The 15,581-nt window shown below is 48.5% G+C and overlaps 1 protein-coding gene across 2 annotated transcripts in view; it reads right to left on the bottom strand.

Moving 5' to 3' along the window:
* Nucleotides 1–7,679, bottom strand: part of RNF165 (ring finger protein 165) — a 110,603-nt gene extending 102,924 nt beyond the window's left edge. For both annotated transcript variants that reach the window (XM_043444463.1, XM_043444461.1), the window contains exon 1: nt 7,534–7,679. Coding sequence is in view for 1 of the 2 variants with exons in the window: in XM_043444461.1 (XP_043300396.1) it covers nt 7,534–7,594 (61 nt within the window). In the remaining variant the exon portion in view is untranslated. The remainder of the gene's footprint in view (nt 1–7,533) is intronic.
* Between the last annotated feature and the right edge of the window lie 7,902 nt (nt 7,680–15,581).

Here is a 15,581-nt window from a genome sequence, read left to right as displayed (position 1 = left end):
CCCCAGCTGCCACCCCCTACCCCTCCGTCTCTGCGACGCTGCCCTCCTCCTCACATGGGTAGGCCCCACCTTTTTGCAAACTCGTGAAGGCAATGATCTTGCCACCTGCTGGCCTTGGGTCCCTCTTCTCAAGAAAGGTGAAGTTTGATAGAAGTCGTTCAAACTGAGATACCAGAGCACAGCTCCCTGAGAGAGTGAATGTTGGTAGAGAGGTTGCTGAGTTACCCGCATGACTAAGGATGCACGTGCCCAGCCAAATAAGGCAGGGAGGGAGCGTTCTTTGAGGGTGTGTCCCATAAATATGACTTCATTTATCACCTAGTACTCCGTCCAGGACTAGAGGTCTCAAATCCCAGGACACTGCCACAGTGCCCTTCCTTCTGCCCCCTTCAGCATCTCAAATTCTATTTATCTACAAGTTGAACTAACCTCTCTCTGAAATTGACTGCTCCGCCCATCATCCCTGCTTGCCTTCACGGTCTCACATTCTCCCAGGCACCTCCAGACCTCCCCACCCCTCCACCCCTCCACATCAACTGAGCTCTGCTCATTTCCTCTTATGGGAAGCCCCCCGCCCCCCATAAGCCCTCCTCCTCATCCTCCAGACCACTGGTGTGTGGACTTCCAACGACCCTGGATGCCCGCCGTGGACTCCTCCCCAGCTAAGCCCTCTGGGCTCATCCCTCTACTGGAGCTTCCAAAGGCCTAAGAAACGGATTTCTTCCAGACTTTTCTCCCATTTTCTCCCAACCTTACGCTGCTTAACCCCTGGAGTAACGCTGTCCCAAGAACCATTCAAAGACAGGACAATGGTCCCAGTGCCTCCCATAGCTATGCAAGGCAACACACCCGCAGCCACACCCCGACACACACACAGCCCCTCCTCGTAAGCACCTTCTGTTCTTGCCCAGTCAGCAGAGCCACCTGGCCTTGACCGAAGTCTCCCTCCACTCCTGTCCCTGCCTGGAGTCTTTCTCCCCTCCCTCCTGTATACATACCAACCTTTGAGGCACAACTCAACCCCATTTCCTCAGCACATCTTCCCTGATTTATCTGATCGCTTGGCCAGTACATTCGACCGCTGTGCAGGATGGGGGCGGCCACCTAGCATGCCGAGGGACCTGCTCTGTGCCAGGTGTCATTGAAAAGTCTCCACATACCCTATCAAGTAGATATAGTGATGGTGATTGTTTAGAGGACACTCAGCAGTGGCCTAAGTTCACCCTTCCTGGTCAAGACTGGGATAGGACTCAACTCCTGGACTGCTCCAAGCTCTTCCCCTCTCACCAATCAGGACACTCTGCCATCTGTTTGGGTGCCGAGGCACAGAATACCTTAGACAGTGTCTGATTTGCTAAGCATCCATCTCCCAGCCTCAGCATAAGCCTCAGGAGGGCAGGTATCCAGGTCCTACATGGCTTTCATATCCCCCTTCACTTGGCCCCAAGTAGGAATTCAGTGAACACTCATTAACTAAATGAACAAACAAGTGAGTCAGTGAATGAATGACTTAATGAATGAATACATGAAAATACAGGCATTGCAAGTGGTTCAGCTGTGGGGTTATGAATGTTTGTTCTTAGTTCTTAAATCAGCCAGAAAATTTGAGCCTAAGCTAAGCCTTTCCCTCCAATTCTCTTAGAAATATATTGGCTCATCTGTGGCCAAACCATACCATCCTAATAAAAGCAAATTCAGATTCATATTATATTAAGCCAGGACTTTTTAAAGAACTATTTAGATTCATAGAGGAACTAAGGCGCAAGTGTACAAGTGTCATACATTTGAGCAACTGTGGTCAGGAAGGACTGAGACACCCGAAGTTATACCCTGAGCTGGAGTCAAGGGCCTATGTCTCCTGGCCGGGAGTTTGCCACTGCACTTGGATCCAGCATGGAGCTGTTGCTTCCCGAGGTCAGAAAAGCATTAAGTTTTCCAATGGATACTGCAGGCTGCGTATTTAAAGGGGGGAAGGACATGGCAGGTAGGGCAGGGGGTGAGCAAGGAAGAGAGGTGAGAGGTGGCCCAGTGTCTGTTATCTGCATATTGGGGCATGGAGACTCTTGGTGGTCTTTTCGCCTCGCCTTGAGTGATTAATAGTATCTGCTGATTTATGAGAAACTATTATTTAAGTAAGCCCCTCAATCAGGCGAGCCTTATCCAATGCTGGTTTCAGGAGAGAAGTTCTCTTATTCAAAAGGAAAAGTGGTAAATGAGAACCATGTTCCATCTTATTACAAAGTCCAGCATAGGATCTACAGAGTGGATGGCTTTTCCAAAATCTTAAGAGTTAAAATTGATTAAAACAGGTATGTGTCTGTTGGCTGAGAGAGTAGATACAAAGTACAATGGCGTTGTAATGACTGGACAATCCAGTTAGAGGAAAAGGCTCCTTCGGATGAGTAAGTTTACTCTGACAGTCTAGACAAAAATATGGTATGCATTGATAAATTGCTAAAACATGACTTCCCAGTAACCTACTAACTTTCTATGTTATTACTAGGTTACTAAACCATTCTCAAAGCATATTGACCAGATAATTCCAACATATATAATATTCGTTTAAAAAAATAAAATCTGAGAGTTAGTTAATAGCCACTGCTCTCCAGCGTGATCACCTGAGTTGGGATCATTTTCCTTCTTGTTGAGGTTGGTTGGAGGATGGTTTATTTTGCTTTTTCAAACTGGGAACAAAATTGAAAGTTTCATGAAAACCAAAATAAAGGAGGAGGGGAGGGAGGAGGAGGGAGAGAAACGAAATCCCCACGACCTGCCTATCTCGTCTCACACAAGCTGCAGCACGAGCCTCTGCTGGGAACTTGCCTGTGTGTCCATGTGTCACAGTAAATCAGCTCAGCTTTCCCACCCGGGCTGGGGAGAGCGCGAGAACAAAGGGCCAGAGCAGAAAGGGCAGCCATGGGGGAGAGGAGAGCCGCACCAAGCCACAAAGGAGGCGAGGAAGCGCTGTGGTCAGGCAGGGGTGCGCCCGCCTGGGAGGGAAGGCTGGCAGGGGGCAGAGGCGAGCTGGGAGACAGCCCACAGGGGCGAGCAGGAGGCACCTTGGCCCAAGGAAGAGCAGCTTCAAAATGATGACCCTCTGAAGGAATCGTGAATTTCTTTAATCAGCTAATTTCCTCGGTGACTAAAACGCCTCATTTAGCAAGGCTTATTCTGAGCTGAAATTGAATAGGTGTAATTGACAAATGTTTGAATTTGGGTTCCACTCTGGGGGAAAAAAAAATACCTCTCCACTAGCTCCTCAAATATAATTATGGAACAAAGATATACTTTAAGGGCTCTTCTTCCAGTTCAGTTTGGAGGTAGATTCGGACTTCCCTCCTGATCCCCGCCCCCCACACTCGGACAATGACAGAGATCTGGCTTTCTTTCTCAAGAGAGGCACTCCGGCCGGCCACAGATGAGGCAGCTGTCAGGAAACTGGGCTGTAATCAGCGTTCACTGGCTCACAGCCTGCAGAGGGCACAGACCCTCTTATTCCTGCAGTAACAGGTCAGGCTGCTGGCCCTGGGATGAATGTGGGAGTGGTCTGAGTTGGTTTCTGTTTCAAACATCTTCCTTATGCAGGATCTCCATGCAAAACTTACATCGCAGGTCCCAACAATTTAAATATGCACCTGGGAGAGGATACTTTCAAATTCCAGATCATGGCTTCAACTGCATGTAACATGTCACCCCCAGCATGACTTAGAAGGACAGTAAATCAATGAAACAGTAAAAAGAAAAAAAAAAGACAACTGAAAATGGGTTTTTCAGGCGAGTCTGAAATGCTACAAGATTGCTAGTTAAGAACAGTATCCCTTTTCTCAACCTAAGGGTTATAGCCCATCTCTTCATCAACATCATAAACCGGGTGCCCATGAAACTTGCAAACTGAGATGAAAAGTGGAGGCTATCGGGTGGGTACATAGGTGGCCAAAGACAGGAGTTCTTTCTATGTAATAGAGCTATTTTGGTGTGTCAGGACAACTGACCCATCCCCCACCACATTACCCAGATATCTACTGTAGAAAGATATGGACTAGATGAGATTAAAGTCACCATATCTGTATCACAAAAAAAAAAAAAGGAAAGAAAGAAAAAAAAAAACCAGAAGGCATTCACTCAAATCTTACAATGGGAGGTGGGAGTGGTGGGTGGGTGGGTGAGGGTGGGGATAGAAAAGCAAGGGGGAAAATCTAAACAGCAGGATACGACAATAAATGGGAAAACAGCAAGAGAAAAAGCACACTAGGTTAATATAGGAAACTAGTTCTTTATTGAGAGATTGTATATTAGTATTAGTGGATTCTGTGTGTAACAATGTCGTCATGCACACGATACAAAAAAAAAGAAAAAAAAAAAAGGCTGGGCCCACCATGCTTCGGAAGGGCGACAGAACAAAAGCAGCGTACAATGAGCAGATGGCCCGGGCTACATGAGCACAGTACGTTTCAGCAGGGTAACATCTCTAACCGAGCGCTGTACATTGTCAACTGGGGGATGTAAAAAAATACAGATCATGCTTTAGTTTTAGTACAAGAAAAGGTGAAAAAGATACACAACCAAAAGGATATTTGATACAGAAAAAATTACCCACAAAATAAGAACAGGAAGTAATTCAGCACAGCAGAACACGCGATCCCTGTTTAATGGAAAACCATTTTGCTGGGGATTCTCTTTCTTTTCATTTTTTTCTCTTCTCTTTCTTTTCAGATTGCCAAATGGCAATCTGGGGAGGCCCCTTGGGACTTTACTTTGGAAGGGCCCTCAAAGTAGGGGCCTTATTCTTTCTTTATTGCTGCTGTTTTGTTTCCGTTTTCGAGCAGGTCTGGCCAGCGAGGCAGCAGAAGGGAGCCGGCTGTTAAAGGGGCAGCTCTGAGGGCCAGGGCGGATGTCCAAAGATGCTCTTGACATTGTAAAATTAAACAATTAAGACACGGTGGCCAGGGCTCCCCCTTAAGCCAAAGACCTTGCTGCACCAAATTTTCAGAGTAGCAGCAACTATCATTTTATCAAAATTGTTCATATATATATATATATATTTATTATTTTTTGCCTCTGACTAGATGTAATCTCTTCACTTATGCCGGGGTGCTACCAGGGAGCTAGCTGAAGCCACCCAGATAAGTGGCAAATGGGGTGCTACAGCCTCCAAGCCAAGGCAAAAGGAATCCACTTAACAGGGATTTACAGTGCAATGTACTCGGCTAAACAAGATGAGATACAAAAATGGTTATTTCTCTACATCTATTCTGAAATGGCCTACATCCTATACTACTACAATGGAAACTAAAAAGAACAGATTTAAGCTGGCAAGCTATCTAATAGTTTTACAAGAAGATTGTGGTTTAGGACCTTGTTGGGTTAAGCATTAGTATCCTCTATCGGAAGGTCATGAATTCTTATCACATTGCGCTAAATTTTACTCACAGCCCGACTAACCCTCAGCTCTTGAATTTCCTATGGGCGTGTTTGCCATGAAAGTAAACTTTGACTGACTGGCAGAATTTGTTTTCTTAGGTGTTTTTTGTTTTTTGAGGGGGTGTATTAAAAATAAAATTTAAAGGCAGCTGAGCAATTTGAATTTCAAAACATGGAATCAGCATCCTGCAATGGTATTTAGAGATCGGTGGTATTAATGAGGATGATAATGATTTAATCAGGATAATTATACTTTCAGGCTCAACATCCATCTTAATCATTTTTGAATTTCTGCCTAGTGTAATGTTCCACACCCGTTTTAAACGGAAATGCCAAGTAATGAGATATAATTGTGTATTGGGGGAGGGGTTGGCATTTCAAGGGAGATCTCACCCAGCCCCCCTCCCATTCCTATTCTTCACACATCCCCTCCACCCCTGCCCCCCACTGCTAGGCTGGCCTGAGACAGGGGATACTGCCGCTTAAATAGCAATGCCTTCCTCAGATGGAGACAGGAGATGGTTAAGAGGGGTGTCACAATACAGCTAAATGCGGAGGCAGAAGGGTCACAGCGCACACAGCAGCGAGTTGACCATTCACTGAGCTACACAATGAAGAAAAAAAAAAAAGATTTGATAAATGCAGAATGTCATCATTCTATCATCACACAAAAAAACTGCGGTTCAAACAGGCCTAAGGGGGTCAACCTTGCCTTTTAGGTTCTGGAGAGAGGCCGTGGCTGGGGACAGCTGGGCTGGAAGAAAGAGGGCTGGGCTTTCATTCTCCGGCCCAATCGGGCCCCTGGGGCGCACGAAAGCGCTGGCCCGCGACCCCACCCCCCACTCTGACTTGGGGGAGCAGCCCTGGTCGCATAGGGAAGACATCATTCCGAGCGTGAGGGAGGTGGGGGCGGGGGAGGGCTTCAGCCAGGAGGGATTGAGCAGACGTGGAGTGGGAGAGGATAGCAGAAACATTTCCAAGAAGAGCAATGTGAGTCCAGAGGCAGAATGCAAAAAGAAAAATAATAATAATAATGAATCTAAATGCATCTCGGGTTTGCTTTGGGAGGTGGGAGTTTTTGATTAAAAGAAAATGGAAGAAATGTGAAGCGGGGAGAAGAGGGGGGAAATCAAGCTATTGTTGTTAGCAGAATGTAAGGGAAAGGGGATGTGGGGAAGGGGACCGTGCAAACACACTCCATATATCACAGTTAAAAACAAAGCCGGCGCCGGCCTGCTGCTTTGTCAACGCCTGCCGGGGGCAAAGGCCTGGCCTGGGGGCAGCGTCCCACCGCATCCGCGCACACACAGCGCAACACCCAAGGGCCGGCACCCGTCTCCGGCCGGCCGGGTCCAGGGGTGCACAGCAGTGCACGCCTGACTCTCCGAGGCGCGCACACACTTGCATACAGTCACATACACGCGCGCACGCACACACACACACGCGCATCCTGAACCCATTAATACAACTGTCATACAAAGACCATGGGGTGGGGGGTGGATAGCAGAAGGGCGATACACCAAAAAGGGTTAAAGGGGGAGGAAAAGATGGGACGGGAAATCGTGCAAGTGCCTACGAGAAGGTGGGGGCTGGGGCATGGGACAGGGCAGATGCCAGATGCCAGCTAGGCAGCCATCGGTATCAGTGACTAAATAATGGAGAAACACGAACACAAATGACATGAAACACACATACATCTCAAAAAAAAAAAAAAATCACAGAAAGCCAAGTAGGCTTACACACACAAACACAGGCGCGCGCGCACACAGTCATGTATCTCTCTCCGTCCTTCGATCACACAGGGCTAGGTATTGGGGGAAGGGGCTATGACTGGGGAACCGCGTCCGCCGCAAAGAATAAAAAAATGGGGCCGGGGAGGGAGGGGACTCGAATTCGCCAAACCCTAACTTCACTGCAAAAGCTCCCACGAGGGCGGCCACCTCCACACTCGGGGTGCCCCCAGAAGGGAGAGGGGAGAAGCCACCGCTCGCCCCGCGTCCTCCCGGGTGTGCCCTGAGCCCCCCCACCCCCGCCGCCCTCGGCGCCAGCCCCCGCCCCGGTGCCCGCGGCGACCCACGCTCGGAAGAGGACCCCGAAAGCAAAAAGCGATACCTCTGTTTCGCACAGAGCCAAACACTGGAAGCACGAGATAGCCGACGTGGACCAGGACCATCCTGGCTCCTCGCGCGGCGGCGGCGGCGGCTGCGCGCGGGCCCTTTGTGGCGCGGCTCCGGGGCGCGGGCGCGGGCGGCGGCGGGGCTGCGGGAGCCGCCGGGGCGGGAGGCGGGGCGCGGGGCGCGGGCGGCGGCGGGGCGGCGGCTGGCGGAGAGACAGATGGCCCATGGAAAGGCTCCCTTCCCGGCCCCTCTCGACATTCAAAGGCGCTGGGGCCGCAGCTGCCGCCACACAAAGGCGCGCCCAGCCAATGGGAACGGAGCGCAGCGCGGCGCGGCCTCGCCGAAACCGCGGGGGACAGCGGGGACCGCGGGCGCGCGGGGGGCGGGCGGGCGGGGGTGCAGGGAGGGAGGGGTGATGCCTGAGAAGCAGCGGGCGGCCAATCGCCGCAGCCCGCGGCCGGGCGCGGGAAGGGGGTCAGCCCCGCGGGGCTCCTGCAGCCTCGCGTGGGTCCCTGGTCGCCCGCGGGCCGGAAACCGCGCTCGTGGAGCGCCCTGCACCCAGACACGCGCGGCGTGCACACGGAACGTGCACACACCGAGAGCGACGTGCACCCAGACATGTGAAGGTGCCTTCGTGCTTGCGGAGAGACAGGCTCGAGCGTTTCCAGTGCACACGACCCGGAGGTCCTTGCACAACGCTCCCGGGTCACTCGGGGACGTGTGCATGGAGGCTGGCGCACGTGCAGAGCCCGACTGCGGGCACAAGTGGAGCTGGAAAGCGAGCAAGCGCCGCACACGGGACCCAGGCACTGTCACACGGGCATGCATACACCGGAAAGCCTTGTTAACCGAACACGTGCCAAGAACGCGTTCCCAAAGACACACAGAGAGGACACACAATGCAGATATGCACACTTCCAGGCTCTCTGCCTGTCGCACCGCTTCGCTGCTTCTGCAGAGCACAAAGCTGACAATATGTATTTGCAGAATGGAAAACCCTGTTCTAGGCTGAAGTGTGTGCACACGTTCCATACAGAGACACACTCACCCCAGAAAACCATTCGACCACCATTCTCTGCACTCTGACAGAGGCGCAACCAGCCATGTGGACAGACACGCCCACTTCCACTGCTGACAGGCACATATGTGATATCAGGGTTAGGAAGCTCCTCAGAGTCACACGAGGCCGCCCAGCCCCGGGGTCCCATGGGTCCTGTGGCTGGTCTGCCAGGTACAAGCAAGGCAGAAGCAAAGAGCCTTCACCCAGCAGGCCACTTGTCAGGTGGACGGCTGCGACCTGGTTCCTACACTCAGACCACCTGCTATGGCATCTCCCCGCAGAGCCCTCAGACCAGGCTCACAGTCCAAAGTCCAAGGCAAGACCAGGGTCAGCTTGACATCCACAAGGCAGAGGACATTTCCTCCATCTCACCTTGTCTTCAGTGCCTGCTTTATTTCATGAGTCTGGGAAAATTAGATGGGAAAATTGCAGTAGGTGGAACTGGAAAAAAAAAATCTACTCAACCAAAGCTGCTTCCCTTTTCGAGATAAGGAAAAGCAGGCCCATTTACTGAATACACTTGGTGTTGTGTCAGGGCCGAAGGAGGTGATCCAAATCCTATGGAGGCCCCAACGCTTGCAGCCCAGAGGGGCTTCAGAAATGGAAGAGATGGGGGTCAGCACGGGGTGCTGGGGAAGGGACACCTAAGAGGAGCGCAGAGGGGCTGGGAGGTGGGGAGAGCAGACAGGGTTGACTCCAGAAAAGTGACTTCTAAGAGCAACTTGAAGAAAGAACAGGAGAAGTGAGGTCAGGCGAAGAAGACAGCAAAGGGAACACTGTGGGGCTTTGCCAAGACACCCACCGTTTTCCCGGTGGCCACAGCTGGGCGCGATCCCAGTGCATGCATATTCCTCAGACCTCTCCCCACCCTGAGCACCTCCGCTGCCCTCAGGGACGAAGGCAGGCAGGAGCACACCAACAGTTCCAAGCCCCATTCTTGACAATCACTTCAACCCACTCCTGCCCCCAGCTCTTTCTTTTGTTCATTCCCCATTGAATAAACATAAATCCACCACTAATAAAATTTTAAATGAAAAGAACTTAAGAACACCTAACTACTAAAATTTTTTCCTTTTCTGTTTCAGGCTTTGCCAGTATAACTGTATAATAAAGCTTTGTCATCATAATCTACATATTTTTACCTTGCTTTTTAAACTCAACATTTTAGAGACCTCCCTGGTGGTCCAGTGGTTAAGAATCAACCTTCCAATGCAGGGGATGTGGGTTCAATTCCTGGTAAGGGAACTAAAGTCCCACATGCCATGGGGCAGCTAAGCCCACACGCCAAAACTTTTTAATCTTCTGTGCTGCAGAGAAGTCTGCCTACCGCAACGAAGAGCCAGAGCACCTCAATGAAGACCCAGGAGAGCCAAGTATTTAAGGAAATAAATAATCAAAATAGTAATAGGGACTTCAGTGGTAGTCCAGTGGTTAAAAATCTACTCAGTGCAGGAGACATGGGTTTGATCCCGGATCTGAGAACTAAGATCTCACATTCCAAGGGGCAACTAAGCCCATGCGCCCCAACTACTGAAGCCCAAGTGCCCTAAAGCTTGTGCTCTGCAACAAGAGAAGCCACCACTAGGAGAAGCGTTCGCAATGCAATGAGAGTAGCCTGGGTCTCTGGCCATGCCACTGGCCATACCACCCTGAACACGCCTGATCGCGTCTGATCTCAGAAGCTAAGCAGAGTCAGGCCTGGTTATAACTTGGATGGGAGGGTAGCCTCCACTCATCACAACTAGAGAAAGCCTGTACACAGCAGCAAATACCCAGCACAGCAATAAAGAAGTAGATAAATAAATGTTTAAAATAATAATAATAAATTAAAATTTTATCAGAAACATTTTCCCATAATTATCTTCCTAATTTTCATTTTAGATGTTTTCATTGTATTCCAATAAGTGAATGTACTGTGAAATTACTTAATCATCCTCTATTCTTGGGCACTTAATTTGCTCTCAATTTTTCATTACTGCAAATCATACAGTGAACTTTTATATTCCTGTAGCTGGTAGCTTTTGTTGAGCTGTAACTTCGAATAAACTTTGAGGATTGGCTGGCATTCTTAAATAAATATAGAAAACTTTATGTTGCCTGCCATACATTTTAAAAGCTTTATAAAAATGTTAAGCTCATTGCCAATGCTACCAGCAATATGCATGCTGGGGTGCTAAGTCTTCAGTCCTGTCCGACTCTTCGTGACCCATGGACTGTAGCCCACCAGGCTCCTCTGTCCATGGGATTCTCCAGGCAAGAATACTGGAGTGGGTTGCCATGCCCTCCTCCAGGGGATCTTCCCGACCCAGGGACCGAACCTGTGTCTCCTGCAGATCCTGCATTGCAGGCTGATTCTTTATAGTATGCCAATTCCTTTGCAACCTGGCTAGCTCTGGGGGAGCATTCTTTATCTTACTTTATACTAGAGCAGCTCACAAAGGCTATAACTGCCCAGCCTGACCTTGTCACCAGAGCAGTTTGGGTACACATTCCAAAGTCAGATTGCCTGGTTTCACATTCTGGCTCTGCCACTTACTAGCTTGGACAAGTTATTTTAACTTCTCTGGCCTTGGTTTCAATAGCTGTAAAATGAGCATGATTATAGCAACCTTCCCCAAAGGACTGAGGTGAGGACCAAGTAAGTTAATACTTGTCAAGGACATAGAATAGTACGTGGCTCTGCAGCCCATAGTTCTTTCCCCTTTGCTTGTCCATCTCTCCTTGTCCACTACCTCTTGTCCTCCTGTTGTTATTTATGACTGCCTAGTTAATGCATTTAGGGGACATTATACCATAATGTGGAACATCCATTAGACAAAAGCAATCATCAAGGAACAGACCAGCACTATAGCTAGGGAAATCCACCTACTAACCATACCCTTCCTGCCTTTATATGCTTCAGAGAAACATAACTGGCAGATGCCCACATTCATCAGTACAGCAACATTCCCACACAGGCCTGCCCCTCCTGCTAAGCAGGACTGTGGGTCAGGAGGACAAGCTGCATTTGTAACAAAACCTACCATCCCTCAGCCTCAGTGCTCAGTGTATTAGCCCATCTGTCTAATACGGGTAATAATAACCTGCATTAAAGGTTTACTGTGAGGATCAAATGAGAAGATAGCTATGGAGTCTGTAAACAATACAGAGAATTCTAGAAGCATAGAATGAAACCTGGTCTCAAGTTTCTCTCCAAGAATGAAACTTGATTATTGTTTTGCCGATGAGGAAACTGAGGCTCAGAAATGGGCTCATGAACAAGGTCATGAACCGTTCAAGGCTGGGTTACAGCTAGGTCCATTTTCCCCAGCATACAGCCTAGTATTGTCCTACCTCCCATTTTTTTCCCTTTATGCCGGTGAGGACTGTTTTCACTCCCCTTCCCATTACATAAAGTCCACAGAAGTTCATTCATCCCGGTTTTTTCTTTGTATGTTCTTCTTGCCCACTGCCAAAATCAGTATCTAGACCATGTTTGCAGGCTTAGCATGTTAAGACTCAGGAGGAAATACTGAAAATGCAAGGTGAAGGTCCATCCGTAATTCCTGATCCAAAATGGAGAAACATGGCTCTATAAAGTAGAAATAGCACTGTCATTTGGAACCTTGACCCACACTTTGATTCCTCACTCTTTTTTGTTTCCACTCTGGCCACCTGCCAAAAAGGTTCTACAGAGCATCGTGTTTCTGGGACCCAGAAGCAACTGTTTCAAGAACTACTACTTTGGAGCCCAATGTCAGATCTGGGTTATGACTACCACTGCCCTTTAGCCAAAAATGAAAACAAATCCACCTCATCAGTCATGTAGACCTCAAACAGTTTCCAAGCCTGATGACCAAATTCCTGCTCTTCTCCAGGATGTGTTGGTATCAGGTGGACATCGCTTTCAAAATCGGAGCAAAACAGCAGTGCCTCAACCACTGCACCCCCGTGATTGGTGTCACAACAGCTCCTGTGCTGAACAAGGCAGGAGGTCCAGATGCAGCCTGCTGGGGGCGGAAGCATGGCCCCAGGCACTGACAGTCACTGGTGGGGTCTGCGCATAAGCACAAGCAAAAAAAGGGATCCAAGAGGGGCTTAACCAAACATGATGGTGAGTCGGAGGGAAGTCAGGTGGACTTGAGTCCTCAAGGACTCCTTCGGGATAGAGCAAGGGTAGGAGAAGACCCTAAAGGCTGGCTCCTTTTCCAACAGACTGAGAAAGTAGGGGGAGGCATCGACTCAAAGAGGCAAAACATGAACAAAGGCCAGAAGAAAATGCAGAAGGAGCTGGAGGCGGGGAAGGGAAGGGATGGGGAAAAGAAGGGGAGAGGAAGGAGGAGGAGACAGAGGGAAGAAGAGGAAGCAGAAGGAAAGGGAAAGGAAAAGCAGTAGCAGCGGCAGCTTGGGCTGAGTGAGCTGTAGGAGGCAGCTCAGAAATGAACGGGACGTCGGGCGTGGCAAGGATGGGAGCCGTGGGAACTGGACCGGTCACTCCTCTGCAGCGTGCTTACTCACCGAGCGCCGAGAGCTTGTCTCAGCCCTCAAACAGGTGGGGCCAACAGGAAACGCAGCAGGTACCCAGGGTCCATGGCCCGCTTCTCCATTGTGCTCGGGAAATCGTCTTGAGTACCTGGCTGCCCAGGTTAAATGCTGAAGATCCCAGATACCCTGGCAGGGCAGTGGGGTCCTGTGACTCTGCCTGTCCTAGGGAAAGAGATGGAAGCAGGGATGGTGTGGGATGGCTCTCTTAGAAAAGCGCTGATTTGGAAGATACTTAAAAGCCAATTTAAAAAAAAAAAGCTGATAATTAGAATCAAGCATCTAGCCTTCCTTTCCTTCTATGAACTCCATTTCAGGATAATGAAATACTGGATGAGGGGAAGTTTCTCTTTATAGAAGTATTGACTAATAAATGAAGAAGCAGTGATATAATGAGAATACCATCTTAATGAAACAATATTACTAAGCACAACAAATGATCATCATTGTTCAGTCACTATGTTGTGTCTGACTCTTTGTGACCCCATGGACTGTAGCACACCAGGCTCCTCTGTCTCTCATAGTTGGCTCAAATTCATGTCCATTGAGTCAGTGATGCTGGGAAAGATTGAAGGCCAAAGGAGACGGGAGCTGCAGAGGATGAGATGGTTAGATAGCATCACTGACTCAATGACCATCGACAGCAGATAAAATCAGCAAAAGGGAGACATATGGGACATAATTTGCTCCCTGATGAGAAAACAGACCACCACTCATGAAGTAGTCTTTCCAGAAAATGGGCCATGTGCCTAATCAAACCTCTAGGTCTAATTTCCAATTGATATGAAGCACAGGAAACAGAGAAACACACCAAAAGAATACTTTATCACGTTGAAAACAAAGGTCTGTCTAGTCAAAATGATAGTTTTTCCAGCAGTCATGTATGGATGTGAGAGCTGGACCATAAAGAAGGCTGAGCACCAAAGAATTGATGCTTTCGATCTGTGGTGTTGGAGAAGACTCTTGAGAGTCCCTTGGACTGCAAGGAGATCCAACCATCAATCCTAAAGAAAATCAGTCCTGAATTTTCATTGGAAGGACTGATGCTGAAGCTGAAACTCCAATACTCTGGCCACCTGATGCGAAGAACTGACTCATTGGAAAACACCCTGATGCTGGGAAAGATTGAAGGCGGGAGGAGAAGGGGATAACAGAGGATGAGACGGTTGGATGGCATCACTGATTCTATGGACATGAGTTTGAGCAAGTGCCAGGAGATAGTGAAGGACAGGGAAGACTGATGTGCTGCAATCCATGGGATCACAAAGAGTCAGACATGACTGAACAACTGAACAACGACATACATGTGCACTTAGCAAAATCTAGATCATGAAAACTCTACGGGACAAACATGTTTTTCAAAAAACAAATTATAAGGGGGGAAAATGAGATGGAGGAGTTCCCTGTAGAGGCATACGGAGTATATCAGCTAAGTGCAGCATGCAGACTTTCGTGAGATGTGATAAACAAATAAGCTATAAAAATAACTGGGGAAATGCAAGCATTGACTGGATACTAATGATATTAGTTGGGTTTTTCGATAGAATAATCATATTGAGGTTGTATTTCCACAACAAATCCTTATTTTCAGTTGCTTTACAGATATATTAAATGAGAAACCCAGAGAGAGGGACATAGATGAAACTAGATTCACACTGAGTTGATAACTGTTGAAATTAAACAAAGGATACATGAGGGTTCATCATATTATTCTCTAGTTTTGTTTATGTGATGGTTAATTTTACGTGACATCTTGACTTGGCTAAAGGATGTCCAGATAGATGGTAAAATATTATTTCTGGATGTATCTGTGAGGGTGTCTCTGGAAGAGATTAGCATTTGAATGGGTAGCCTGAGTAAAGACCACTCTCATCAATGTGGGCAGGAATCCCTGAATCCACAGAGGGCCCCAGTAGAACTAGAAGGCAAATCAAGGGTGAATTTGCTCTCTGCTTAGCTGGGACATGCATTGTCTCCCGCCCTGGGACATCAGACATTGTACTCCTGGTTCTCTGACCGGTGGATTCAGCTGGGATGCATGCTGCTAACTCTCCTGGTCCTCAGGCCTTGGGGTTTTGACTGGAACCACATCCTCCGGCTTTCCTGGGCCTCCAGCTTGCAGGCAGCATACTGTGGGACTTTTCAGTCTCTGTGATAATGTGAGTCAATCTCTTATTGAAAAATCTCCTTCTATATAGCTACATCCTATTTGTTCCATTTCTCTGGAGAACTCTGACAAATGCAATTTATATTTGATTTTTTTAAAGTAATAAATACACAAAAAGACAGCAGGCACACATCCTTCACTCTGTGGGTACATGAGAAGATGTCTCTTCTGGTTGGGCAAAGTGGAAAGCGGTGTGCCTTCCTCCTTTTCCTCTCAGCCCCAGGCCAGGAGCTCGGGCTGAATTTCAGTTCACACACCCATGGCAGCTGTGGACAGTTCACCTACTTCACAACCA

The sequence above is a fragment of the Cervus canadensis genome, chromosome 23 (genome assembly GCF_019320065.1).
Source record: "Cervus canadensis isolate Bull #8, Minnesota chromosome 23, ASM1932006v1, whole genome shotgun sequence".
NCBI classification, from domain to species: Eukaryota; Metazoa; Chordata; class Mammalia; order Artiodactyla; family Cervidae; genus Cervus; species Cervus canadensis.
This window is presented reverse-complemented; position numbering and strand designations above follow the sequence as displayed.